This window comes from Eulemur rufifrons, chromosome 9 (assembly GCF_041146395.1).
Source record: "Eulemur rufifrons isolate Redbay chromosome 9, OSU_ERuf_1, whole genome shotgun sequence".
In the NCBI taxonomy this organism is placed as follows: Eukaryota; Metazoa; Chordata; class Mammalia; order Primates; family Lemuridae; genus Eulemur; species Eulemur rufifrons.
The window spans coordinates 51,586,819-51,614,158 of NC_090991.1; the positions used below are offsets into that span (position 1 = coordinate 51,586,819).

At 55.5% G+C, this 27,340-nt stretch overlaps 3 protein-coding genes across 9 annotated transcripts; 2 read left to right on the forward strand and 1 right to left on the reverse strand.

The window, feature by feature from the left end:
* GALR2 (galanin receptor 2) lies at positions 1–2,667 on the forward strand. Its single transcript, XM_069481726.1, has 2 exons — positions 1–470; positions 1,775–2,667. The coding sequence occupies exons 1-2, from the start codon at positions 103–105 to the stop codon at positions 2,547–2,549; spliced, it is 1,143 nt and encodes a 380-aa protein (XP_069337827.1). The 5' UTR covers positions 1–102; the 3' UTR covers positions 2,550–2,667.
* A 1,140-nt stretch (positions 2,668–3,807) lies between these two features.
* On the forward strand, positions 3,808–7,213 carry ZACN (zinc activated ion channel). Its single transcript, XM_069482884.1, has 9 exons — positions 3,808–3,904; positions 3,984–4,108; positions 4,235–4,279; positions 4,421–4,527; positions 4,787–4,956; positions 5,762–5,886; positions 6,027–6,237; positions 6,397–6,558; positions 7,023–7,213. The coding sequence occupies exons 1-9, from the start codon at positions 3,808–3,810 to the stop codon at positions 7,211–7,213; spliced, it is 1,233 nt and encodes a 410-aa protein (XP_069338985.1).
* A 38-nt stretch (positions 7,214–7,251) lies between these two features.
* Positions 7,252–26,524, reverse strand: EXOC7 (exocyst complex component 7). Of its 7 annotated transcripts, XM_069482878.1 has the most exons (21): positions 26,402–26,524; positions 26,131–26,196; positions 24,808–24,992; positions 24,515–24,620; positions 21,513–21,735; positions 19,279–19,446; positions 16,214–16,306; positions 15,286–15,354; positions 14,165–14,310; positions 13,794–13,946; positions 13,361–13,459; positions 12,945–13,007; positions 12,560–12,626; positions 11,814–11,852; positions 11,029–11,094; positions 10,647–10,767; positions 9,931–10,026; positions 9,110–9,173; positions 8,875–8,916; positions 8,638–8,771; positions 7,253–8,377 (listed from the first exon to the last, which is right to left on the reverse strand). In XM_069482878.1, exons 1-21 carry the CDS (start codon positions 26,459–26,461, stop codon positions 8,275–8,277), a joined length of 2,163 nt encoding a protein of 720 aa, XP_069338979.1. In that variant the 5' UTR covers positions 26,462–26,524; the 3' UTR covers positions 7,253–8,274. The 7 variants fall into 7 exon arrangements, with proteins under 7 accessions (XP_069338980.1, XP_069338979.1, XP_069338977.1 ...); XM_069482879.1 differs by lacking the exon at positions 15,286–15,354 and having other exon boundaries at positions 7,252–8,377; XM_069482876.1 differs by lacking the exon at positions 11,814–11,852 and having other exon boundaries at positions 15,286–15,438.
* Positions 26,525–27,340: the final 816 nt, after the last annotated feature.

Consider the following 27,340-nt stretch of genomic DNA (forward strand, 5'->3'; position numbering starts at 1 on the left):
GAGTCACGCTGGGCGCTGCCGTGGCCGCAGCCGCGGCAGCTGCGCGCTCTCTAAGACCCAGACGGCTGCAGGAGCCCCGGCAGCCTCGGGTGCGGTGGCACCATGAACAGCTCGAGCGTCCCAGGGGCCGAGAACGCGAGCCAGGAGGGCGGCGGGGGCGGCTGGCAGCCCGAGGCGGTCATCGTGCCGCTGCTCTTCGCGCTCATCTTCCTGGTGGGCACCGTGGGCAACGTGCTGGTGCTGGCGGTGCTGCTGCGCGGCGGCCAAGCAGTCAGCACCACCAACCTGTTCATCCTCAATCTGGGCGTGGCCGACCTGTGTTTCATATTGTGCTGCGTGCCCTTCCAGGCCACCATCTACACCCTGGACGGCTGGGTGTTCGGCTCGCTACTCTGCAAGGCCGTGCACTTCTTCATCTTCCTCACCATGCACGCCAGCAGCTTCACGCTGGCCGCCGTCTCCCTGGACAGGTGAGCGAGCGCTCTGGCTTCTCTAGGAGTTGGGCACCCAGGCGGGGACTGGAGAGGGAGGCGGGACCCGGGGATCAAGGAGGGACACTCAGAGAGTGGGAGAGGACACTAAGAGGCAAAGGGACCAGAGGGAGAGAAAGACAAGCAGGCACGGAGGAGGAGAAAAGGAAATGAGAGTGGGGTACCGTGGTGTCCCTCGGTTAGGTGCGTCCTCAAGGCTCACATCCTGGAGAATTAGGCTCTCTGGCGCTGCCCACGCCTGACGATGCCCAGCGTTGCCCAGTACAGAGTTTAATGCCCCTGTGAGGTTGGGATGGGAGAAATTACTGTGCCCAATTTATAGAAGAAATTGAGTTTGTAAGTAACTTGCTCAGAGCCGCCCCTTCAGTAATTGTGTGCGTGAAGAGCACCATCTGTCTCCTAGAGCCAACCTCAGGCGCCTCCACTGCACTCGCCTCGAAGCCACGGTTTGGTTGCTTGGCGCAGTGACTTCGGGTAAGGACTGTGGAACGTGGGTCTTTCTCGAGGACCCAGGCCAAAGTCTGAGCGAGCGCGCTTGAGGGTCCCTCCATCTCTGCGCCCGCCTCTAGGGGGAGTTCGGGGTCGGGAGAGGAGCGGCCCTTGGGTTCTCCTTCCCCAGCCAGAGGAGTGCCAGAGAGGTACCTTCGGGAGAGCGCAGGACTCAGGGGGAGCTTGAAAGGACACTAGGAAGGTTCCTGGGGAGGAGAGCCAAGTCTGACTCCGGTATCTGCCTCCCTCGCTCCCGTCCTGCTCTAAAAAGCAGCGAAGTGAGGCCAGACTCCCCACACACCGCCCATTTACACTGAGCGCCTCGGTGGGACCACAGAACTCCGGCTTCTCTTGGGAATTCCCTGAGAGGCTGTCCCTTGCCCAGCATGTCTTTTGCAGGCTGTCTGCTAGAGCCTTAGGCGCCTGGGTCCTGCCTCCTGGGGCACCATCACTAGTGGGTAATCGCAGCCTCCCAGAGCCCCATAGCCGGTTCTCCAACCTTTAATACTCGACGGCTTTGGGGCGCCCTCTCGGGCAGAGTCTGTGGTCGCAGTCCCGGGAACAGCAGAAAAGTGGCCTGGGTGCAAGCACCTTTCCTGCTGCCGGTCTCCAACCCCCACCTCTAGGCTCAGCCGAGAGTGTCTGGGAAGCGGTGGGCCACGGTTCTGGCGTGTGCGGTGTAACCTTGCGCTAGGGACCTTCCTCAAGAACGGGTGTGGGGCCCGAGGTGCAGGGGTCGCAGCCCCGCCAATTCGCCAGCTCCCCTGACGCCCCGCTCCCGGGCCTGACCACAGGTATCTGGCCATCCGCTATCCGTTGCACTCCCGCGAGCTGCGCACGCCTCGAAACGCGCTGGCAGCTATTGGGCTCATCTGGGGACTGTCGCTGCTCTTCTCCGGGCCCTACCTGAGCTACTACCGCCAGTCGCAGCTGGCCAACCTGACCGTGTGCCACCCGGCGTGGAGCGCGCCTCGCCGGCGCGCCATGGACCTCTGCACTTTCGTCTTCAGCTACCTGCTGCCGGTGCTGGTTCTCGGCCTGACCTACGCGCGCACCCTGCGCTACCTCTGGCGCGCCGTCGACCCGGTGGCCGCAGGCTCAGGTGCCCGGCGCGCCAAGCGCAAGGTGACGCGCATGATCCTCATTGTGGCGGCGCTCTTCTGCCTCTGCTGGATGCCGCACCACGCGCTCATCCTCTGTGTGTGGTTCGGCCGCTTCCCGCTCACGCGGGCCACTTACGCGCTGCGCATCCTCTCGCACCTGGTCTCCTACGCCAACTCCTGCGTCAACCCCATCGTTTACGCGCTGGTGTCCAAGCACTTCCGCAAGGGCTTCCGCAAGATCTGCGCCGGCCTGCTGGGCCGCGTCCCCCGCCGAGCCTCGGCCCGCGTGTGCGTTGCCGCGCCAGGCGCCCACAGCGGCAGCGTGCTGGAGCGGGAGTCCACCGACCTGACGCACGTGAGCGAGGCGGCCGGGCCTGTCCCTGCCCCAGAGCTCTCCAGTCATGCACCCTTGAGCCCAGTCCCTGGCCCTTCTTGGGAGACCAAAAGGCAGGCAACAGCGTCCTGACGGTTAACGTGACTTGAAGGCACTTAGGGGGTATGCTTGGATGTTAAAGGATTGGAGTCATTGGTTGGGGATCTTGGGGAGAGTTATGTCTGTTAATAAAACCACAAACTATTTCACATGCAGTGATGCGCTGCGCTCCGCATTTCTTATTGTCTTGAGGCTCGGTAGGAAGAAGCCTCCGGGACTTGGCAAGTGGCTCTGGAGAAATGGGTGCAGGGCCCTTGCTGGGCTACCGGGAAAGTAAGAGAGTGGCCAGCACTGCACTAAAGGCAGCCCGGTTACAATCCACATAAAAATCCCTAACTGAGGCTGGGGAGTGTGGGATGACTGAAGGCTCTTTTCATGTGGCCATCTGGAAGTGCCAGAACCAGCAGCCACCAGTGCGTGAGACAGAGGCAAGCAAAGTGTTTAAGCATGTTCGATAAAGCTGGTCGATGACAGACACAGACACTATGCGTGCTCCTAGTCGCTTTCGTGCACTGGTGTGTGATAAGTCCTTCCCTGCTTCCAGCTGCCTGGGCCCCTTTGAGTCTGGGCAGCCCAGTCAGTCCTCACCCACTTTTGGCCTTGGCGTTTCCTTCTCTGGCTGCAGCTGGGTCAGGACCAGATCTCCAGTGGCTCAGTTTCTCCCTGGGGCCAGGAAAAGCCGCCCCCGCTGGCAGTTTGGGCTACAGGTGCACAACGGAGATTGTAAGGCACTGCTGGGCTGGGGCAAGCTGAGAACCCAGTGAGGGAACAGCAATGCTCCGGGTCTTTGCTCATGAACTGGTCTCTGTCTGTCCCCAGAGTTCTTGAGCAAGGCTCTTTCAAGTGTTTAAGGAGAGGCAGGGAAACTCTCAAGGGTGTCTCCATCTCACAGCACTGAGCACAGGGCACTTTGACTAAGGGCTTGGTTTCTTAGCCAGACCAGTGTCAGCCACTGAAATGCAGGGGAAGCCTGTAGCCCTGATTGGAAGGACCAAGTTGTGCGGAGGTGGAGGTCCCAGGGCCGCCTGTCCCCCTCAGCAGGCTTTGAGTGACAGTAGGCTCCAGGTGGTGGAAATGGAGCAGCACAGGGAAGTCTAGGCAGGTGCAGAGTGGGCGGGGCTGGGTCCTGGGCTTTGTGCTTGGGTGTTTGCGGAACCAAGGTGGGGGGTGCCAAGCCCAAGGTCCCAGGGTCCTTGCCCAGAGCAGCTGCCTCTGGTTAACTGCTCAGCTTCCAGAGAAGCGACTGGAAGAGAGGTGGTAGCTTAGGCATCACCAGTCCATACAGCCACCGATGATGGCCCTGTGGCTTCTGCTCCATCTCACCTCCCTGGGGCTTGGCATCACCCAGCCCTCGGTCCCTGGACGCAGCTTCCGAAGGCCGGCAGTAGGTAGGTGGAGGGTGTAAGGTCATAAGCTTTGGGATTTGGGCCCCAGGGCACCTGAGTGATCTCGACCTTTGTCCCTCAGCCTGGCCATCCCTCTTCAACCTCAACTTGTCCCAGGAGGTTGAGGAAACCATCCAGATTCCTAACAACAGTAGTGCACCCCTGCTTGTGGCCGTGCAGGTGTTCGTGTCCAATGTTTTTAATGTGGTAAGCACCGCCAGGCTGCCGGGCCCACCAAGTGCTGAGCTCAGGAGGGGGCAGGACTCAGCCCTGACTAGTGCTGGGTCTTCTGCCTCCTTCTGTCACAGGGTGACCTGTTTCCCCCTCCCCCAGGACATCCTGCGGTACACGGTGTCCTCCATGCTGCTGCTTCAGCTGGTGAGCTCGCCTCCCGGGAAAGGTGGGATGGGAGAACCCAGCTGAGTCCAGCTCAGCAGTACTGGCCTTTATCAACCTGCTGAGCTTAAAGGCACACATATGTGGAGAGTGGGAGCCTCAGTGGCATCCTTGTGTCCCCAGTCCTGGCTGGACACTCGCCTGGCCTGGAATGCCAGTGTGAACCCACGGCATGCAGTCACACTGCCCTGGGACTCACTCTGGACGCCCAGACTCACCATCCTGGAGGCGTAAGTGACGCGGGAGTTCTTGTCTGAGGAACATGCCGTACACGTCCCTCCTCCTTTTCCCCATCTAGAGCCTGGAGGCTCTTAATGAGTCTTCCCCCTGGCGGTCCTGCCACACTACCAGTTCACCTCCACCGCCTCGAGTTCCCCTTTCTCTGCCGGAACCCTGATGCCAGCTGGGACTGGAGGTGGGATGTTGGGGTCTCCCTCATCCCAGTCCAAGAAAGGGCTGGGCCTCTGGCTTTGGTACCTCTCCCCGCAGGCTCTGGGTAGACTGGAAGGACGAGAGCCCGCAGGCCCGAGTGCACCAGGATGGCCTCGTTGAGCTCACCCTGGCCCTCACCACGGAGACCAACTGCAACTTTGACCTCCTCCACTTCCCCCGGGACCACAGCCACTGCAGCCTTAGCTTCTACGCTCTCAGCAACAATGGTGCTGACAGGGTGGGGCGGAGGGGTGAGGGGAGGGGCCTCCCAGGTCTGAGTTCACATATGCTTAGGGGACAGCATATGCTTCCCACCCTGCACCTCCCATGCAAACAGCAGCCCATCTCCTCCTCCTCCTCTGCTCTCAGCTGGCCTCATGGCCTCCCTGTAGGGTCACAGTTCCAAACTTGGATTTTGCAGCAGGTCCACCATCTAGTGCATGTGGGGCACTTCAGTCTTCTTTCCTCCCCAGAGCAACTGCTCTCAACAGCCAGGGCTGCACTGTGGTGGCCAGGCCCCTTGCATCAAGGCCAGAGGCTTTGGCCTCATCCCTGGAAACCTGAAGGTGTAGTCACCCAATAAATATCCCATAAACCCATCAGGTGACATCTAACTTGGCAGAGAAGTCCTCCCCTTCCCGTACCCCTCCCCTCCATGACAGACCACAGCCGCTGCCCCATGGACCCTAATATTTCAGGTGTGAGATGATACACTGGTGGATGAATCTGTGACCACTTCCCCATCCATGAAGTGGTGAAAAGTCCATTTATTTTTACAATGAAAATTCATCTATGGATCTGATAAAGACCTTTAACTGGAGACAATTTAGCATGCTGCAAAACCCCAAAGGAGTTGGGAAGCTTTGGGAAGCCCTCCTATGAACTAGTTTTGTCTCCAAGTCTGCCCCCCAGGAGCCATGAGAAGTCTCCATCAACCCTGGGCTCCAGTTTGCTCCTGGCCCTACTCCCAGGAGAGATTTGGGGGCAGGGATCTCTTTTTCCTAGTTCAAGGTTTTCACTCCCACCCCTCAGTGACGGAGTTGGAGTTCCAGGTGCAGGCTGTGAACGAGATTGTGAGTGTCAAGAGGGAATACGTAGTTTATGATTTGACAACCCAAGTCCCACCCTGGCAGCTGGTGCCCTGCTTCCAGCTGACGGTGAGTCAAGTCACGATGAGGCTGACAGCGGGTCAATGGAGGCAGGGGTGGGGGGATGCAGAGCCAGAGGCACAACCCCACGCTCCTGCTGCCCACCCCCACACCGCCCCCCTGGAAAGCCCTGGCTTTTCCCTCTCCAGTTGAGCCTGAAGAACACAGCGTTAAAGTCCATCATAGCTCTGCTGGTGCCTGCGGAGGCGCTGCTGCTGGCTGACGTGTGTGGGGGGCTGCTGCCCCTCCGGGCCACCGAGCGCATTGCCTATAAGGTGACGCTGCTGCTGGGCTACCTCGTCTTCCACTCCTCCCTGGTGCAGGCCCTGCCCAGCTCCTCGTCCTGCAACCCACTGCTCAGTAAGCCCTGCCCCTCCCCCAGGCCAGGGCAGGGCCACTCCACCTGGCTGGCCCCGTCTGGCCCACCTGCCGTCACCCAAGCCAGAGTGCCTCTGCTCAACTCGCTGGGCACCAGAGACACAGGCCTGGCCCCTGACCATCCCTCCCTCCGCCTTCCAGTTTATTTCTTCACCATCCTGCTGCTGCTGCTCTTCCTCAGCACCACGGAGACCGTGCTGCTGGCCGGGCTGCTGGCCCGGGGCACCCTTGGGGCCAAGAGCAGCCCCAGCCCAGCCTCGAGAGAACAGCGAGATCATGAGAACCCAGGGCCAAACCCTGAAGGTGGGAAGGGGCTAAGACTGGGTATGCGGGTTGGTGAGGAATAAGGCCTAGGAGCAGGTTTGAAGGGGCAGAGCTGGCAGGCTGCACGCGGAGGGCTGGGGTCAGGGCTCGGGGGTGGCTAGGTGTGTGTAGCATTCACCCCGCTGACTCTGCTATCCCTGGGCCCCACCATGTCCTCCCTTGGAAGAAGCAGGTCTGGAGCAGGGAGCAAGCTTGGCCTTCCTAGAAGCCCAGGTGACCTACACTCCCTCCCCGCCAGATGACTCCACACCTTGCAAAACCTCTCTAAGAGGGTGTTTTGTTTGTTCAACTGAACATGGCCTGGAGTGCGCTAGACTCAAACTTTCATTGGTTGAGACTCTAAGGAAGGGAGAGATACCGGCTGACAACCCCTGGTGTTCCCCCTTTTGCTCATGTTGGGGGAGCCATAAGTACACTTCCATTCCCTGCCTCTGCCTGCACAGAAGCCCCCAGAGGCATCAAGCGGTCTAGGAGAAGCTGGCCTGAGACTGCCGACCACATCTTCTTCCTTCTGTACGTGGCCGGGGTGGTGTGCAGCCAATTCATCTTCGCTGGAGTCTGGGTGTGGGCAGCGTGCAAGTCCGACCCAGCCCCTGGAGAGGCTGCACCCCACGGCCGGCAACCCAGGCCGTAACAGGGCAGGGTCTGGGCTGCAGACCTTGGGATGCAGACGGTTCCCCATGGCTGTTGGGAGGGCCATGACAGGGTCTCTGGACAGAGGGGAGGAAGAGCGGCTCTCTTCCCTAACCCTGGAGGACCCCAAGCCACCCTGAGCTCTCCCTCTGTTAGCATACAAGCTAAATAAACCCATCCCCCAGTGCAAGTGCACCTCAAGGGTCTGTCTTCATTGAGCTCAGCTGTTCACTCTGGTTCCAAGTGGATGGGGCCCTACTTCACGCCCCTGGCCCCCACTTTGCTCCTTCTCACCATTGCTGTCTTGCAGCCCACACACAGGCAGCCTAGCTGCTCCCTCTGTAACCACTGCTGCTTGGCCCTGGGCCAGGGGGGCGTCGATGCTGGGCACTGGGGGACCGGGGCCTGAGAAGCAGGCCATGGAGGGTGGGTCAGACCTTCTCCAAACACCTCCTGCAGTGTGCCGGACCCCAGAGGGAACAGCAAGTGAGCAGTTCTGTCCCTGGATACCTAGGGGACCCCTGGGAGATGGAACGTCTCCAGACCTTAGGACAGTGGGTGACAGGGAATGTGTTTTCTACACTAAAACCAAGAGAGTAGGTCAACCCTGACTGCTCTTTCTCCAGGTCCTCTGGCTGTTCCTCTAAGCCCTACCCACATTCTGGGCTGAAGGGGGAGTTCTCTGTCCCCAACTCTGAAGCAGGCCGAGGTAGGGTTATTTTGCCTGCCTGTTCTCAGTCCACAGAAGGCAGCTGTGGGTACAGGTATCTGTCTTCCTTCTCTCCTTTCCTGTTTCAGAAGCCATCAGGGTCACAAAACCCAAGGTATGAAGGGACCCCAGCATTCTGAGAGAGTGCTGGCTTGCATGGAAATGTGGGCTGCAGGGGAGAAGTGGACACCAGGACTAGAGGGCTCAGGGACAGGGCTCTTGGATGAGGCAGGGAAATCAGGTCTCTGTCCCAAAGGCACCCAGACTCACCCAGCCCAGAGGCAAGTTAACACTGGTTTATCTGTCCAATGACATGGTTAGTCTGGTGGAACCAGGCACAGACGGGAGCAGGCTCAGGCAGAGGTGTCGAAAAGGCGATCGATCATGTCGCCCACCTGCTCCACTTGGTACTTGATGTATTTGTCGGGGTTCTTGGTGAAGGATACATTGCCGAACCTGACCAGGCACTGCAGTCAGACGGAGGGGAAAGGCTGACCCCTTCCCAGCACCACCCTCAGCCTAAGGCACTCCTGATGGACTCTCAGAAATGGCATGAGGTGGCCCTGAGTGATGTCCCTGTCTAGCCCCACCCCAAAGCCCAGATCTGCTGCCCAAACCCACCATCCTCTTCCTTTTGTTCTTGAGGAAGAGGAGTGCACAGAGGCCCAGCTGGGGAAATGGGCAGCACGGGCAGGAGGGGCAGGAGGCAGGCTCACCTGTGCAGAAAGGCCCCGTAGGTCTCCTTGACAATGTTTTTCTGAGCCTGGCGAATCTTGTCTCTCTGCTCTGTGTCTGGAATAGCCCAGGCCTTCTGGATCTTGCACAATTCTTCAAGGCCATCATTGAAGCCCTGGCCACCAAAAAGGTGGAAAAGGAAGGGACCCAGAGACAAACACTTTGGGTCTGTGTCGCCTCAACAGCAGCAGCAGCAGAGGGGAGAGGACCTGACTTACCTTAAAACGCTCCTTGATCATCTGCCGCTCCTTGTCCCGGAGCTGGGGGAGCCAGGAGAGATGGCAGAGAGAGCTCTCCTCAGAGCAGGACCACCCGCCCCTCTGCTTCCCCAAACACCGCCAGCCCCGTCCTCTCTCCTGCTGCCCCGATGGCCACATGCATCCTTTACTTTCTGAGGGATACTCGTCCATTTTTTCCCAGAGACACCCCTTCCCAGCCCAGGCCTCAGCCCACCTTGACTCCTGATTGGAACACAGGTAGATTCTTCTCTGTGATATAATCGGTCACCTTTAACCAACTGCCGGATGGGGGGAGAGAAGCGTGAGGGCAGAAGAGGGACAGCCTCGGGCAGCTGCTTCCTCCCTGGCGCTGGCTTGTTTTGCTTATTAAATCTCTGGACCTACTTAGGGGGGTGGTAGGAATTGATCTGGGTCACAACTAAGCAAAACAACTGAGGTATTTTTCCCTGGGAACAGAAAATGTTTAAGCTGCTTGCTTTTGAAATTAGAAAACATAAGGAAATACTGAGTGTTCAATAAATTGAACAAATACTATCAACTACACTTCACATCGATACCATTAGGTTGGAGAAAGAGGTGAGGAAGAAAGGTGTGAGTGGGGGACAGACAAACAGGAAGGGAGAGGGAGACACACTTGAAGAGAAGCAGCAGTGAGGAGATGAGGCCTACAGGAGCAGACCACCAGAGAGCGAGCCGCACCAAGTTCAAGTGCTCCTGCAACCTTGCTCTTCTCCTGGGCTAAACGTTACCCACATCTTTGACAGTCAGCTCTTCGACTGTTCTTTGCCTTGGCACTTAGCAGACCACCTTAAAAGCAGCTAGCCATAGCGGCCACCTAGGGAGCAGGTGGTAGGGGAGGGGGGCTTTCCTCTCCACCCCATGAATTTGATTAAAAAACAAGTGGAGACTGGGGTCCACAAGGCAGCAGTTCCCATTAACAACCCCACTCCAGACGACCTGTGTCCCGAGGTGCCGAGAAGGAAGCATGAGTGGTCGGGACGGGGTGGTGAGGGTGGGGCAGGCCCAGCCTCTCACCTGCGCTGGTAGGTCTGGATCTGTTGCTCGATGTGTTCCCGGTAGGAGCGCTCAGCAGTCTTCTGGGTCACAGCCACCAGCTGGATCAGCTCAGACCTGGGTGGGGTAGAGGACAGAATAGAAAAGGACAGAATTTGGGCCAGGTGCGGTGGCTCACACCTGTAATCGCAGCACTCTGGGAGGCAGAGGCAGGAGGATCGCTTGAGCTCAGGAGTTCCAGACCAGCCTGAGCAAGAGTGAGACTCCGTCTCTATTACAAATAGAAAAATTAGCCAGATGTGGTAGTGTGCGCCTGTAGTCCCAGCTATTTGGGAGGCTGAGGCAGGAGGATGGCTTGAGCCCAGGAATTTGGGGTTATAGTGAGCTATGATGACACCACTGGACTCTAGCCAGAGTAACAGAACGAGATTCTGTCTCAAAAAAAAAAAAAAAAAAAAAAAAAAGACAGAATTTGCTCCTGGGGCCCAAAGGCGACTGTCCTCTGCAGCAATGTCAGAGGCTGCCCGCCCACCCCAGTCTTTAGGAGCTCCAAGGCGGTAGCGCACCCTCCTCCTGGGTCCTGGGGTGAAGAAGAGTGAAGCGAGCCCTCCCCACCTGTCCACAAGAGAAGGAGGCTGCAGAGGGCACTGCCAGCCTGGGGAGGGGGACAGGGGCTGGCACAGCTGCATGGCTGAGGGGAGGTGAGAGCCGCAGACCTGCAGCTGCAGGCCACTTACTTCTCCAGGGACTTGAGGATGTAGTTGTAGTTGTTGTGCAGGAAGATGGCGCTCAGAGCTGGGTCCTCATACACCTTGGACTTGCTCAGCAAGTTCAACTGCAGGTTGCCCAGGACTTTACCTGTGCAGGGAAAGATGGGGCCATGCCCACCATGGCAGTTTGACTCCAATGACCCAATCCGGGACCCACTACCTGACTCCTGTTCGTGACCCCTGATCCTTTCTCAGGAGGCCTTAACCCAACTCCCCTGGATCCCTGAACTAGAGGTTAGGTTGCAATTCCAAAGGTCAGGTGGGGCTCGGGGGAAGGACCCAGGAATAGCCAGAGAACACAAAAAGCAGGATGGGAAGAGGCAGGGCAGCAGGCGTCGGGGACACTCACAGATATAGGTGCTCAGCAGTCGCTTGCTGAATTCGGAGCTGTAGCTGGTGGCTGAAGAACTGGTCTCTGTGAGAAGAGAAGTCTTGTTATGGCAGTGGCAGCGGCTGAGACCCTCAAGTGTTTCTTCCCCCAGCCCAAGGAGCAGCCCAACGAAATGCTGGGACAGGCCCCTGGGCTTCCCCAGGCAGACAGGACCTAGCGGCGCTCAGGCAGAACTGGGTGCCTGCCTCCAGCCACAGGAAGCACTGACCCTGGACTCTTTCTAGAACTCAGAGCCACCCCTTTATGATGGGTGGCATGGTTAAGGAGCTGGCCCATGTCAGCAAGAAGGCTGGCAGGACAAGAGTGGGATGCCAGACCCCTGCCCCTGGCACCCAACCCACCCTGGGCCGTGTCTATAAGGCCACTTTTCCCACTTGCCAATGGCAAGTCTTAGAATGGGCTTCCCACAGTCTCCCCACCTTCTCTCTACACTTCCACCAACCCCCTACCAGGCCCTCTGAACAGAGGGGAGTTGCTGCCTGCAGAGTGGGAAGCTTAGCAGGAAAGAGAAGGCACGGGGGAGAGGCTGAACGGCCTGCAGGGTGCTGCCCCAGAGGGTGCTGCTTGGATAAGCTCAGGGATTGACAGTGGCCATCAAAGGAGCTGAGAGTTGAGGGCACCCAGGAAGCACTCATGTCCTCTCTGACCCTACTCCCCAGTAGGTCCTGCGAGTCGGTCCCCAGGGAACCTCACCCACCGGGCTTCGGAGGGGGAAGATGGGGCTACAGAGCCACACTGCTTACCTCGGGGGTCTAAAGGAATATTGTATGTGTCCCCAAGAACTACGGAGTGAAAGGCAGTGCACACAGAGGGGACAGAGGGAGACAAAGGAGGGAGAAAGATGCAAAGTGCAAAAACAGGTTAGAAACAGCATGTCAACCTGAGTCAAGCAGACCTCTCCCCATGACAGCCAGAACACAGACAGCAGGACACACCAGGTGGAAGCCTCTGGAAACCAGGGAACATGCCGGAAAGTAGAGATCCGGAGAACCCAGGCCAGAGGCTGTACCTTGGCCCTTGCCCCCAAAATGGGAAGAGAGGGGAGGGCCCAGGGCCTCAAAGCCAAGAACAAACTGCAAAGGCTCTCCTCCTCCTCATGTGCCGACTTCCCAAGTGGCAGTCCCAGGGCCATAGCTGGCAGGAAGACACCCAGTTGGCCCTGAGATGCCACTCACTAAAGGGCCAGCTAGGTGGGGGTCAGGGAACCTTCCAACCAGCCACTGCTACTCCCAGAGTGAAGATGGTCAACGGGGCCAAGGGAGAGGCCTGACGTCTGGTGTCCAGTCACAAAAGGCACAGGCAAGCCTCACTCTCCCGATGCTCAGCCCCGGCGCTCCGCAGGCCCCACCTCAACCCCTCCACAGACCGGAGAGACCCCCTCACCGAGCCCTGCCCTCACCCAGAGGGGTCAGTGCCTCCTGGGGCCTAACTCCACATCTCCAGGCAAGGCGGGAGTGGGGCAGGGGGCCCAGCTGGGAGGGGCAGGTACCTTGGGAGGCCAGCATGGCGCCCGCCGTCTCCTGGAAGTCCAGAAGCTGCTGCAGGAAGAGGATGGCCTGGGTGGGGAGAGGACAGGTCCAGGCAGAAGGTCAAGGGGCAGGACCAGTCTGCTGGCCTCCCACAGTGAGCCCTCTGACCAGCCAGGGCAAGTCCAGGGAAAAGAGCAGCTGGAAACTTCATCTTTCACCCTCTGGGCTTTGGTCTGCCAGGAAAGGTCCCGTGTGCTGGAGACGCTAAGCACGTCACCATCCACCCCGCCATCAGTGACCACTCGTGCAGGGGCGAGCTGCTCCGGACCAGGCTGGGGTCCCTGTCACCGGTGCCGCGCCTGCTCCAGGGCCTCCCCTCCCCAGGTGTCCTCAGGCAGCACCTACGTTGCTTGTGAGCTCGTGCACAGTGCCGTCCTTGGGCATGTTATATTCCTTGTCTGGGTCATTCTGTGGAAAAAACAGCCTCAGCCTCTGCTTCCCTGAAACAGCCCCCACAGCAGCCTCAAGCCCACCCCACAGCCCAGTCTGCCTGCTCGTGGCGCCACCTCCTGGCAGACAGGTGGTAGGACGCCCCCTAAGGCACAAAGGCTGAGTAAGACAGGACCAAAAGACAGAGGGGGCTTGAGGCTGCAAGGGCCCAGAGCCCCCGGGAAGGGAAGAGAGGGTCATGGGTATTGACAGGAGGCCGGCAGGCAGCTGGCTTCCCTACAGGGCAAACCCGCCCCTCTGGGAGGCCTGCTCTCTGAAGGAGTCCCCCGGGGCCAGGTCACTGGGGGCTGGGAGTGGAGGGAGGAAGGCACCTTGATGTTGTCTGCAAAGTCCTCCAGCGCTTTGGCTCCAATGGTCTCCATAGAGGTGATAAGGCCAGGCAGCTTGTTCTTGGTGCTGGCGGCCGTGCCCTGAGGAAGCACACCACTGCACACCCCGGCCAGAGCCTGGCCCGAGCCCGGCCCTCCAGGACAGCCTGGGCCTGGAACCCATTCCTTCCAGCTGCTTCCCCGCCCCTCACCCTGGGCGCGGACTCTCCAGGACACGGGAGCCACCAGCTCTTCTCTGATTACCCTGCGAGTGTCTTGATTCACACAGGGCCCTTCAGGAGCTGCTTCCCTTTGACCTTGGAGCAGAGGTGTGGGGGCGAGGAATGGGGTTCTCCCAGGGAGGGTCGGAGGACGGCCATGCTGGCCAGTGGAATTCCTCTTTCCCACGTCCCCAAGGGCCACCCCACCTACATACCTGGAGCACCTGGTCAAACTCGGGCTTGGTCTGCTTGAGGTGCCGCAGGATGGGGAAGACGGTGAGCACGGTGGAGAAGTCGTGCCGGATGATGGCCTTCCGGGCTGCAGACACGATGTTCTCCCCCTCGAGCATCAGCCCATCCAGCGCATCCTGGGAGGGACAGGGTGGTGAGAGCTGGCGCCCAGACGGTGCAGGCGCCCCAGGGGGTGTGGGGGGAAGCCAACGTGCTGTGGCAGGAAGAGGAGCGACAGGGAGGTGGTAAGTGTCCAGCCACGGCAGGTCCCCAGGGCACCAGGTGGGAGTGGTGGCTGGGAGTCATGGGCTTCGAGACTCTGGTGACAGCTCTCACTGGCGGGGTGTGGTAGGACCTGTATCAAGGAGTCAAAGGTCTTCTTCTGATGGTGCTCAGGGATGATGTCGGCCAGCAGCTGGTACTCGCTCTGTGCCAGCTTGACAAAGGCGCTGACGCAGTGGATGTAGGCGTCAGTCTCCACGTCCAGCATGTCATCTCTCCCTGCGGAGACAGCAGTGCCCCTGAGCGGCTGGTCTGGGGTCAGCCACTCTCCCTGCTGGGGGGCGTGGGTCTCCCCAGTTCCTGGCCTGCAGCTCAGACCCGCAGCAGATGGGGAAGAGGCCGACTGCTCTGGCAGGAAGCCACGAGGAAGGATGCCAGCAGGCCCCGGCAGGAAAAACAGGAGCTGAGTCCGGCCTTCATCTTGGCTTCATTTTCAGCTCTGCACAGACAGTATTTGTCCCCAGAGCATCAGATTCTAGAGGTGGCTGGGAGAAGGATAAAAGGATAAGGAGGGAGATCTCTAGATCAATTTCCTGGATAAGGCAGGTCTGACCCCAGGCCAAGGATTCTGAATTGTTCCTGGAAGAGGGCAGCCTGGGATGGGCAGGCGGCAGTGCCCCCAGGAGGCAGGCACTGTGGTGATCTATCTGGGAAAATGCCGGGCCTGTGAAGGCGGTTACCAGCCAGTCAGGCCTTCTGGAATGTATAGGAGGGTGGTGGGCTGTGGCCTATGAGGCTTCTGAAAAGGTAAGTGAGCCCCGCAGAGGGAGGGCTCGTTGGTTGGCAGCTGCCTCAGAAGACCAGATCCCACTAATGGAAGCCGGGGCGGGGGCACCTGCGGACAAAACAGCCTGGTCCTATGTGCCAAGGGATGGGCTCCGAGGGTCAGAGTTGTTGCAGGAATCAGACGTCAGGGCTCCCTGCCCTCAAGGGAGCCGCCTTCCCTCTCTGTCTGCCTTCTGAGCCTCGGCGGCTTCTCCGCTTGGCCCAGGCCCCGAGAGCCAGTCATGCACTCCCATCTGGAGAGAGGCAAGGAGACCTATGCCTGAGAGAGAGAGCCTGGAGAGAGAGGCAAGTAGGCCTGGCCCATCCTCAGGGCAGAGTGGGCCTGCGGGGCCAGGCAGGAGCAGGCCATCTGGGCCTGCTATGAAGGCAGTGTCAGTGGCGGCCCTCGGGCTGGGCTGCGGTACTCACCGGCCAGCGGCCCGTGCTTGTCGTTCAGGGCCTCGGACAGGTGCTTAACTCGGAAATCATGCTCGTGACCTGGCGAGACGTCAGCCGCACAAACACAAGCAGCGTTTATCCAGGGGCCAGGCAGGCTGCCCCTCAGGGTATAGGGAAAAAGCCCTTCATCTCCAGGAGGGGGATGTGAGGTGGGTGTAGGGCAGGGGGCATCAGGGAGGGCTCTGAGCCCCTCCTCTGCCTCAAACCACCTTGGGAACAGCCGTTTCAAGCCTGACTTCCAGCAGGTGCTCAGACCATCCTTGGCTGCTTGTTCCTCAAGCCTGAGGCCAAGAGAAAGTGAGGAAGGACCAAGGAGGGTCTGAAGAGCTTTGGCAGCTGCAGAGGGTCTGATGTTTGGCCCCAGAGGGATTCCCCATCATATTTGGGGACAGACTCAGTGAGAGAAATGTCACTGCTGGGTGAAGCCTTCTTTAGTGCCCCAGGGCAGCTGAACTGGCTGTCCCTCCTATTGGAGGTAGGGAGGGGCGTGGCTTCCAGGCTGCCTGTTCCCTGCTGTACACACTCCCTTTTCCAAAGAGGGGAGTGACAGGAGGTCTCGGTCAGCTGAGTCCTGCCACTGCTGGTCTGAGCGTGAAAAGGCTGCCCCAAGACAAAGGACTTTCTTTGATTTCACACAGGAGACAAGGACAGAGACAGAAAGGGGAGGAGTGGAAGCCCCAGGGAGGGCAGAGCTGCCGTCAGCAAGAAAGGACCAGGCCGAGGGCCATAAAACCTGTCCCTGTGCCCACTGAAGCCTGAGTGGCATCAGGGACCTGCTGTTCCCACCCTGCCCCACTGAGGGTTTCCCCCGAGGCCCTCCTAGGGGAGGCTCTGCCCTGCCACGTGAGCGACACACAGTGGAGGAGGAGGGAACAGGAGGGGAACACACGGTGATTACCTTCCAGAGGAATGAGGTTAGAGCCCCCCTTTTTCCCATCTAGACCATGCTGGGAATACTGTTTCAGAAGGTTCTGAGCCTTACGGATCGTCCCTGTCACCAGAGCCACACACAGAGGAGATAAGAAGACCTAGGAAATGAGTGAGAGAAAACAGCAGCAGCCCTCCACCTGCCCCAGGCCCCACACCCGGCCCCCCAACAGTGAGCAGGCCCTTGCCCAGGACCATGGAAGACCCTGGGGATGAGGATGAAGGAAAGGAGACATGTCCTGCTCCAGATGGAACTCTGGATTCTCTACTGATCCTCACTGTCTGGATTTGAGTTCATTTTAGAAAGTGCACAATGTGACGGAAATAAGATCCACCCGGAGTCAAAAATAAAAATACCAGAGTGGCACTTTAATCAAAGAGATGAGGGCTCAGGATGGAGGAGCTAGTGATGAAGCTCTCACACCCAGAGGGTACAACCAGGCTGGCAGAGCCTGGGCCACCTTGAAGCCAGTGGCCCACTGCCCAGCCCCAAGCTCCAGGCAGAGCTATCCGAGCATGCTCAGTGTTGGGGCTTAGGCCAACAACAGTCAGGAGGAAGCAGACCCTGGGAGGTGGGGAAACGGGACTGAGTTTCCCAGGAGTGCTGTGCCCAAGATGGGAGGCTCGGCGACCAGAGGCAGCCTGGCCCCATGCACCAAAGAGTTCCCCAAACCACCAAAGCAACTGGAAAAAATTCAAAAGCCAACCAGGAGTTAACAGAAGCCACCGCACAGAGAGCCGGAGGGCGAGCAGAAGGAGAGGGTACATGCTCTTGGCATGGGGGAAAAAAATAATAGTTAGTATCACAGTGAAAATAATAAATACAAAACTGCAGTGCCCACAGCCTCCGGGGTCAGCTACATCTGTGGGAACGAGACATCTCAGGGCAGAAGACATGGGGAACTAAAACAGCATCTCAAGTAGACAGGGCAGCTGCCTTGTTGACAAGGGTGTCAGAATGGACGGGGGCAGGGGACACGCACCATGAGCTTAACTCTGGTCCATCTCCCTGACTCTACATCTGAACAAACCGAGGCTGCTGTGTCCTGGCAGTTCCCAAAAGGCCGAGGGAGGAAGGGGGCAGGGTCTGGGAGGCTCATCTCTGCCTGTACCACACCAATTAGCTCCTAATAACCAAGTCTGGTGGGCCCAGCTTACATCTGTCCCTCTCTCGTTCTCCCTGTTCAGTAAGCAGCCTCGCTAACGAGCACATCACATTCCCGTCCCACACTGGCCAGCAGCAGGCGGGCCGCTAGCCCAACAGGGGCCTAACAAGCACACTTGCGTGGGTATGGATGGGGACGCTGAGCTGGCAGGCGCCAAACCTATCAGGCACCCAATTACCTCCAGCGATGCTGAGGCCGCTGTCTCTGCTGAGGAGGCCTCCCTGCGCCTCTCCTCAGAGCTGGGAGCCGCTGTCCCAGGAGCCTGATTCCCCAGGCCCTGACATCAGGCCTGAGCCCACCGGCTCCTGACAACTCTTGAAACCCCACAGAAGCCACAGGACCCTCATAGCCGGAGAGTTTCCGTCTTGTGTTCCTAACCAAGGGTGGTTTAGGGCCACTGTGAGCCCCCTGGGATCAGATCCCTCCTCCCAGAAAGGCCGGGTCCCTGTGTGGCCAGCGAGCACTCTTGGGGCAGTGCAAACAGGGTCCTGGAGCCCCCGGTGGGCCCGTCAGAGAACGAGGCAGGAGAGGAAGCAAGCACAGACCGGCCGAGGCCCCGGCAACCTCGCAGCCTCCCAGAGACAGCCGCTCCCAGCACACCGAAGGCACAGGGACGACCAGCCACTGTGCAGGCAGCGCAGCCCGGCAGGCTGGGTTAGTAGAGTCGCTATTTGCAGCAGGCTTTCCAGGGGGCGGACAGCCAGGACATCCACATTGGAGGGAGCAGGCAGAGCCCCTGCTGTGGGGGCCAACAGGTGCCCCCCTCCCTAACGCTCCTCTCACTGTGCCCCTCCTCTCACTGTGCCCCGAGGGTAGGCCCCACTCTGCCATTTCTCCAAACCCTAAACAAAGGCCTGAGGAGGAGCCTTTGTGTGAACAGACACCTTGTTCCCTGAGGGGCACAGCAGGTGGGGACTGGAGAAGTAGAGGGTGAAAGCTCTATCCAAAGCCTGCTGTCACAAGAGGAGGGCCCTACAGGCCCCACCTGCGCCATGTGTCTGCAGCAGCAGCTGGGCAGGGGGCCAGCTAGGAGGGGGCAGGCCCAGCTTCCCCAACAGTGGTACCTCAGCCCCCACCCCAGAATGTCCCAGCTTCTCCTCGAGCCGAGGGTAGCATCTCTCTGTAGCCACAGACAGCCAGGCTTGCCAGGCTGACACACAGAGACACTGTTTACCTGGAGCAGAGACTACAGGGGACATGATGACAGGGAGAAAGAACAGACAGTGAGCTGTTCACCCAGGACCCCAATGACCCGCAGCCCAGGCCTCCCCCAACACGATGCCCCTTCCTTAACTTCTCTACAAGGCACTGGCTTTGCACTGGAGCCCAAAAGCCAGTTTCAGTTCTTTCGAGAGGGTGGTCTGGGCTTTCTTTACTTTCTGGATCAACTGGGAAAGTGTAAACTCTTCCCCATCCACCCCTTAGCTACATGTCACTTTAAGTCGCCCTGGCTTTCTGGAAGGGGAAAGCTGGCGTTCCCACTGCCTCTCCCATCCCACTGTCTGGGCTGCAGCAGCATGCCAGGCCTCCTGAAGGACAATGGAGTGAGAGGAAGGGGGTCCAGTTAGTGGCTCTGCCCTGGTGGACCCTGTCACCCTGCCTCAGAACAGGTAACTGAGCACATCTGTGATCCCCCACTCCAGGACATTACGGAACCCCTCGACTGCTGGCTAGAAGGAAGAGCCTTGCTCTACGGGGGCCTTGCTGGGCGGGCAGACACTTGCTTTCTGTCCTGTGTACCTACAGACGGGGTTACCAGGAAGACAAGCTCTGGAGGGATCTGGTGCTGCTAACCCAAGCGTGGACAGAGGCAACATAGGTCCCAGTCAGCCCTCTGGCTGTTGCAAAGTGGGCCAGGATGGGGGCTCACCTGGCCGCTTGGGTGGCTTCTTGGTGGGTGTGTCTTTCCTCTTGTTGGGGATTGCAGGGGAGTAGGGGACTGCAGAGGAAGAACTGCTCTTCCGGAAATGCTCTTTCAGGCCCTTGATGGAGCGGTCCAGCTGGCTGGAGCGAATCTGGTAGTAGACGTTCATGAAATCTGGGGAGAGATGAAGCAACAGAGGTATGGGGGCTGCGACCCTGCCTCTGCCCTGCCAGTGCTTCCCCTTCCCCACAGGGCAGCGGCAGCAGAGCCCACAGTGTCTACTTGTTCACTTCTTCCTAGCGTCTGCTCTGGGTCATAGCTACCCACATGTCCTGTCCCAAATCAAGCAAAGTCTTAAAAGAGAAAAACATTTTCCAATAGAACTGATAATTAGTTGTTAACTTTTTTTTTTTTTTTTGAGAGAGGGTCTCACTCTGTTGTTCAGGCTGGAGTGCAGTGGCACAATCACAGCTCACTGCAGCCTCAAACTCCTGGGTTCAAGTGATCCTCCTGCCTCAGTCTCCTGAGTTGCTAAGACTACTACAGGCATGTGTCACTAGGTCCAGCTAATTTTTAAATTTTTTCTTTGTAGAGACAGGGTCTTAAACTCCCGAAGTCAAGCAATCTTCCCAGCTAAGCCTCCCAAAGTGCTGGGATTACAGGTATGAGCTACCGTGCCAGGCTGGATATGAGAAATTTATAGAAGGCAAGAAGATAATAAATGTAGTGAATTAAAAAAGCACATCATATCTTTAGCCACTAATGAAGTACAAATTTTAAAAAACTATACGACAGTGATAGCCCTATCAAATAGCAAAAATAAATAAAATTAGTGAAGAACAAGTAATCATGGGGCAGTGAATGAATCTATCAATTGGCCTTATCTACCTGGAGGGGAGCTGGCAATGGTAAGAAACTCACAAGTATGTTCAGACACTTGCATCTGACAACTGTACCCTTGAGAACATATCCCTAAGATCTTCCTACATTAAAAAAGCAATCTATCCTAGCACTCTGGGAGGCCGAAGCGGGAGGATCGTTTGAGCTCAGGAGTTCAAGACCAGCCTGAGCAAGAGCGAGACCCCGTCTCTAATAAAAATAGAAAGAAATTATCTGGACAACTAAAAATATATAGAAAAAATTAGCCGGCCATGGTGGCACATGCCTGTAGTCCCAGGTACTCGGGAGGCTGAGGCAGTAGGATTGCTTGAGCCCAGGAGTTTTGAGGTTGCTGTGAGCTAGGCTGACGTCATGGCAGTTTAGCCAGGCCGACAGAGTAAGACTCTGTCTCAAAAAAAAAAAAAAGCAATCTAGGTCAGGCGCAGGGGCTCACGCCTGCAATCCTAACACTCTGGGAGGCTGAGGCAGGAAGATCGCTTGAGGTCAGGAGTTTGACACCAGCCTGAGCAAGAGTGAGATCCCACCTCTAAAAAAAATTAAAAACTTAGTGGGCATGGTAGTACATGCCTGTACTCCCAGCTGTTTGGGAGGTTAAGGCAGGAGGATCGCTTGAGCCCAGGAGTTTGAGGTTATAATGACCTATGATTGCACCACTGCACTCCAGCCTGGGTGACAGAGCAAGACCCTGCCTCTAAAAAAACAGAGTTTTTTTTAAAGTCCTAGGATTGGCTAAAGAAATGATGGTACCACCATTCCACAGACTATTATGTGGTTGTTTAAAAGAACAAAGCAAATCTACATGTACTAATACAGAACCATCTCAAGGCATATCATGAAGTAAAAAAAAAAAAAAAATAAGTAATTGTAGGACAGTGTTTAGCATGTGCCCTCCCATTTGAGAGTGAGGAGAAAACACATACGTATTTATTTAAGTGTTCTCTCTCACACACACCCACACAACTTCATGAAGATTTTCTGGAAGTGTATATAAATAAACCTTAACAGTGCTCATCTTTGGGTTAGGATATTATAGGCATCAGGCAGTTAGGAGATGGACTTTTACTCTTCACCTATGGCTTTCTGTACTATTTGCCAATTTTACAACTAACCACAAAAATAAAGAAACATAAAAATAAGGTACATAAAGAAAAGCCTGGATTTCACTAGATTCACAATTTGATATATAAGTTATAATTATTGCTTATATTGTTTCCTATTAAACTTCCTTCTATTAAAAACAAACAAACAAACAAAAAAACCCCCAGATGGATTAAAGAACAAAGGGGAGAAAACTCCCACTCCCCCTGGCCTGCCAAGGCGCCGAGCTGGAGCCCTCTCACCTTGGTTGCGGCCGTATTCCACCAGCCAGCGCGAGATGCGGATCACGTCCTGGAGCACGCTCTCGGGCAGGTGCTCCAGGGCCACGTCCTCCTGGACCTCCAGCTCGTCATCGCCACTGATCAGATCCAGGATCAGCACAGGGGACACAACCTTACTGTGTCGGGTCATCAAGCTTCGGAACTCGGACTCCAGCGACTCCTTCCCCCGCTCAAACAGCAGCTTCTGCAGGGATAAGGAAGGAAGCAGGTGGCTGCTGCCCAGTGTTCTGCTAGCCCTGGCCTGTCCCCTGGCCGCCCTACCTCTGTCTTCCTGACTCTGAGCCTCTGCCCTCACATCCTTTAGCCCAGAGAAGAAATACCAGGAAGCCTGCCTTGAGGATTTCTTTATCTCATGTTCTCTCAAAAGCTATGTTCACAGGTAAAAACCAAGGGTTTCACAAGAAATAGGTGCTTAATGAATATCAGCTGATTATTTTCTTACTGCACTGCTAATTTGTCTTCTTGTTAGTAAGGGGTTTGCAAAAGAAAAAAAATAGATAAATTGGACCATGTCAAATTGAAAACTTGTTACACAAATGATACCATCAAGAAAGTGAAGATGATGCACAGAATGAGAAAAATTTGTAAATCACACATCTGATAAGGGACAGGTATCTAGAACATGGAAGAGAATGAAAATGTCTACTCAAAAAATGTATATAAAAAGTCTGCTCTAGGCCGGGCGCGGTGGCTCATGCCTGTAATCCTAGCACTCTGGGAGGCCGAAGCGGGTGGATCGCTCGAGGTCAGGAGTTTGAGACCAGCCTGAGCAAGAGCGAGACCCCCGTCTCTACTAAACATAGAAAGAAATTATCTGGCCAACTAAAATATATATATAAAAAAAAAATTAGCCGGGCATGTTGGCACATGCCTGTAGTCCCAGCTACTCAGGAGGCTGAGGCAGTAGGATTGCTTAAGCCCAGGAGGCTGAGGTTGCTGTGAGCTAGGCTGACACCACGGCACTCACTCTAGCCAGGGCAACAAAACGACACTCTGTCTCAAAAAAAAAAAAAAAAAGAAACAAAAAAAGGAAAAAAAAAAAAAAGTCTGCTCTAAGTGAGCATTATTCACAATAGCCAAAAAGTAGAAACAACCCAAGTGTCCATCAAGGCACAAATGAATAAACAAAATGTGGTACATCTATCCAATGGAATATTATTTGGCAATAAAGAGGATGAAGTATTGGTACAGGCTACAATGTGGATGACCCTTGAAAACATTATGTTAAATGGAAGAAGCCAGTCACAAAACACCATGTGGATTACAAGATACCATTTGTATGAGAAGTCAGGAGAGGCAAAGCTATGAATATAGAAAATAGATTAGGCTGGGTGTGGTGGCTCCAGCCTGTAATTCTAGCACTCTGGGAGGCCGAGGCGGGAGGATCACTCGAGGTCAGGAGTTTGAGACCAGCCTGAACAGGAGCAAGACCCCGTCTCTACTAAAAATAGAAAGAAATTATCTGGACAACTAAAAATATACATATAAAAAATCAGCCGGGCATGGTGGCACATGCCTGTAGTCCCAGCTACTCAGGAGGCTGAGGCAGGAGGATTGCTTGAGCTCAGGAGTTTGAGGTGGCTGTGAGCTAGGTTGATGCCATGGCACTCTAGCCTGGGCAACAGAGCGAGACTATGTCTCAAAAAAACATAAATAAATAAATAAATAAAACCAATGAATTCTATACTTTGAGTGGGTAAATTTCATGATATGTAAATTCTATCTCAATGATGATATTAAAAACAAAAGAGATGAAAAAGTGTTTCTGCTTAAATGGAAAATCAGTCCTCTAGGGTAAACTCACAGTTTTATACCTTTTGTATTCTCCTTCTCTATCTCACTCCTAAGTTCTATTACAGAGGTCTGCGTTCTGTGATGGAAACTTGGCAGTGACCCTTAAAGTCAAAGTTTTCCAGCCCCCGACATTCCTAATCTCTGATACACAGGATCCCCACCCATGAGCTGCAATATACTGGCTGGCCTGGTGTGCCCCCAACTGGATTACTGGTGTGCCAAGGTGTTGATCCTGTCGGTCCTCCAGGCAGCCAGGTGGGGTCCTGGATAGCAAGAGACCACTGGTCGGTTACCAGTCTATCGCAGGACACCACACAAACACACTCATTTCTGATGCAGATCATGATGGGAGAACAGCTAGAAAGTCTGCTCTAAGCAAAAGCTTTCTGGTTGGGAGAAGAGCCAGTTTCCCATCTTTGTTCCCCAGACTACTCCTTCTTCTGGGCAAAACACACACACCTCAGGGCTAGAATTGTGGAGCCAGTGGGGAGGTGTGCCAGGTGACAGGGTCCAGGCTGACCCCTCCCATAATACTCCTCACCCTCTCAGATGTCTTTCCCATCTGCGACCACTCTTTCTCTCAACATGTTGTGTGAACCTCACTTCTACACCCTCCCTGTCTTGCTCTGATGATCTAATGACCCCCAAACTTAAACACAAGATATAATGCAAAAAAAAAAATCCTAGAGTAGATTCACAGAGACTGAAAGTGGAAGGGTGGTTACCACGGGCTGGGGAAGAGGGAATGGGGAGTTAGTGTTTAGTGGGGACAGGGTTTCAGTTTGGGAAGATGAAAATAATTCTGGAGAGGGATGATGGTGATGGTCACACAACAATGTGAATGTACTTTATGCCACTGAACTGTTCACTTAGAAAGAGTTAAAATGGTAAATTTAATATTATGTATTTTCTATCACAATAAATCACAAATGCATTTGTAAAAATCAAATATTAAGTTTATATTTCATTTTTTAGTTAAATTATAAAAATATAATAAAAATGTATGTCTGTAATTCCTGAGGCAGAGGTCTGAATGTCTACAGTATGTACACTATATTATATTCTTCTGTTTATCATACTGTATATGTTTTTAAGCTGGTCCTGTGTCCCTCATAAGACCATAAAACTGATGTCCCCAAACCTCTCACATTACTCTGCTGGCCCCTTACCACTTTGTTGAGTTCTGGGCTGTCTGGGCTATTGTCCTGGAAATACTCCACAGCCTTCTGAATCTTGGCCATGCTTCCCAGGTACTCTTCTAGCCTGCCTGTGGGGCTGGGAAGGAAAAGAGCACATCAGGCTGGTGGGATGGGAGATGCATAGGAGGGACTAAGAACATCGTGTCCGCAAGGGGAAGAAGAGAATTAATACAGGGGACTCAAGTGTATTCTACCCCACTTCTAAGGGATAGGGCTGCTGGTCCAGGAGGCATTAGGAATGTAACCCTCTGGGCCTAGCTCACCCTTCCCTGATGATCTTCTCAGTGTCACTGGCCACATGGTAATAGCTGATGACATGGTCCAGGCAGGACAGTGTCTTCTCAACATTCTCCTGCAGCCGCTGCAGATTCTCTGTCTGCTTGTGCACAGGGATGATGGAGTTCTCCAGCTTCATTAGGCGGCTCTCAAAGGACGACAGGATAGACACCTGGGAGGGAAGCCGCTTAATCTCAAGTCTCAAGGTGGTCAAAGTACTGCTCCTACCTATCCACCAGGTCTTTGGCATTTCCTGGCTTTTCTCTGGTTTTCTAGACAGTGAGCTCCATGCAAGAAGGAACAGAGTACACCTGTTCACCACTGTATCCACAGCACTGACCAAGTGTCTGGCATATAGTAGGTAGTCCAAGATAAATTGGTTGAAATTTGATTTGAAGGCAAGCCAAGCATCAAATTAATTCCTCCTAAAATAATCACCCCAGGATGGCTTCCCTTCCACTCTCTGTAGCCAAATCTTGGTTGTGTTCTACCTGAAGCATTCCTAAACTGAACAGGAAGTAGTTTCACAGAGTAGCTTCAGGTGCATTGCTGGTACCTTCAAAACCCTCTCTCTCTAACGGTGAATCTCATTAAATAAGGACTGGGATTTTATTATTGTATGACTAAATTCAAATCCAAGTTTGTATTTAATTTGTGCTTTTGCAGTCTCCCCTAGAAATCAAAGAAACTCATTTATTGAACGCCTATTGTATACCAGGCACTGTGCAAGATGCATTCACATGCAATAGCCCATATGACTCTCATAGACACCTTGAGAGGTTGACATTGTCTCTGTTTTAGCAGATGACTTAGCTAAAATCCAGAGTTACCTATCAGGAGCTGCACAAGTAAGCAGCGGAACAAGGACTAGATCCCAGATCTGTCTGACTTCAGACCTCTTTCTACCTCCAAACTCCTCTAGGGTGAAGGCTGAGTTTTTTCTGCCCTCAGTAATCTTGAAGTGCCAACCTGGGGTAGGGGGTGGTCATCCACCGCTTGACTTGAGATGGCACAAGCCCAGTCAGTACTTAGGCCACCTAGTCAGTCTCACCATTTGCAGAAAGAGAGAAGGAAAAATGGAGAACTTAGGATGCAGAAAGTCCAGGCCAGCGGAGGCTGCAGCATCCTCAGTGAGGGGGCAGAACATGGGGAGGGGTCTAGGTAAGAGAATGCCATACCGTTGCTAGAGAAACCCACGCATTGCCACTATGCCATAACCCCAGGCCTTAGGTGCCTGAACCGCCAGGTCGCATGGCTCTCCTCCAGGTTGTGGAGACCTGTCTGCCCCTCTCAGCTAAGGGGTTACTCACCATGTTCTTGGTGAGCTGGTCGCTCTTCTCCAGGCTGTCTCGGATGAAGGACAGCGTCTCCTCCTCCTGGGCGTAGCGGAAAGGAGGACATCACCAGAAGCTGGAGACTAAAGGAGCCTACCGTGTCCCGACCCCACGGCCCAGCCCCAACCCCATCTCCTCGCAGGGTGTGCTCTCTCCCACCCCTGCCTCCTCCCCGAGTAACTACCCAGGCGCCGCTCTTGGCCCTTTTCCCTCACTTCCTCCCCAGCCTCCCCAGCTCCAACCCCACCTGCTTCAGCTTGTCCTCAATCTCCCGCCGCCGGGCGGATGCCTCCTGTGGGGGTATCATCGATCCGAATTCTACAACTCCCACGCCGCAGTATCTTTCCTCCGCGGGCCCACTGAACTCCCGTCCCCGTCACACCCACTTCCGCTCTTGGCCCCGCCCGGGAGTGCACTGGGGGAATCCATGTTGGGAGTAGCGTGCGGAAGTGCGCTTGCGCAGCGCTCAGGACCCGGCTTGTGTCGGCGGCCATCTTGGGTGTGGCTGGGAAGTGAGGCGTACCCCGAGCGTTTTTTCCTTTAGGTGCGGGTGCTGTAAAACAGGAAGGAGAGCAGAAGTGACTCCATGACAGGCCGGACCTCCTGCAATAGGCCTGTTTGGTTTCCCCGACGCGGGTCCTCCCCTTCCCTGAAATGACGCTGATAACAACTGGAAGGTCCTGAGACTTGGAGCCGACCAATCAGGAGCCAACACGATCAGCCACTCTTAAAGGAGCAAATGAACTAAGGGGGGAGGGGGGATGGTGTGCCCCCCGTATGTAACCTACTGAAAAGCATAAAAGCTTAGTTTTTACCCCAGGGCGGGGTCCTGGTTCGTAGAGAGGCCACTGCGTTGGTGCTCTGGGCCTTGGACCCTAGCTCGAGCTAGCCAATAAACTCCTTTGTCCTTTGCAGCCTCGGTGACTCTGCCTCTCTGTTCCTGGGGCCGAGGGAAACCGGTTCTAACAGTGCCTTGCCTCAGCAGAGAAGGTTCTCGATCAGCCTTATGACGAGGTGCTGGGAAGACACTTACAGCTCACTTGTCATTTTCGTTGGAAGACTAACCTTTTTGATAAAAGCTGCTGGGGAAGGCGATGAATTCATTTCCCCAGGTTGCATTTTGGGTGCAGGCATTGAGGTTGCATTCCCCAGATTGGGTGACACAGATGCTTAATGTCTGCCCATT

Bases quoted from the DNA above. Each gene is read 5' to 3' on its own strand.
- GALR2 (XM_069481726.1), top strand. From the start codon at position 103: ATGAACAGCTCGAGCGTCCCAGGGGCCGAGAACGCGAGCCAGGAGGGC. The intron at 471-1,774 runs GTGAGCGAGCGC...GCCTGACCACAG, and splicing joins GCCGCCGTCTCCCTGGACAG to GTATCTGGCCATCCGCTATC.
- ZACN (XM_069482884.1), top strand. From the start codon at position 3,808: ATGATGGCCCTGTGGCTTCTGCTCCATCTCACCTCCCTGGGGCTTGGC. The intron at 4,280-4,420 runs GTGAGCTCGCCT...TTGTGTCCCCAG, and splicing joins CCATGCTGCTGCTTCAGCTG to TCCTGGCTGGACACTCGCCT. The intron at 4,528-4,786 runs GTAAGTGACGCG...CTCTCCCCGCAG, and splicing joins AGACTCACCATCCTGGAGGC to GCTCTGGGTAGACTGGAAGG.
- EXOC7 (XM_069482876.1), bottom strand. From the start codon at position 26,461: ATGATACCCCCACAGGAGGCATCCGCCCGGCGGCGGGAGATTGAGGAC. The intron at 15,439-16,213 runs GTAATCACCGTG...CTGGAGATGAAG, and splicing joins TAACCTCATTCCTCTGGAAG to GGCTTTTTCCCTATACCCTG. The intron at 12,627-12,944 runs GTAGGTGCTGCC...CTCCCCACCCAG, and splicing joins TGCACGAGCTCACAAGCAAC to GCCATCCTCTTCCTGCAGCA.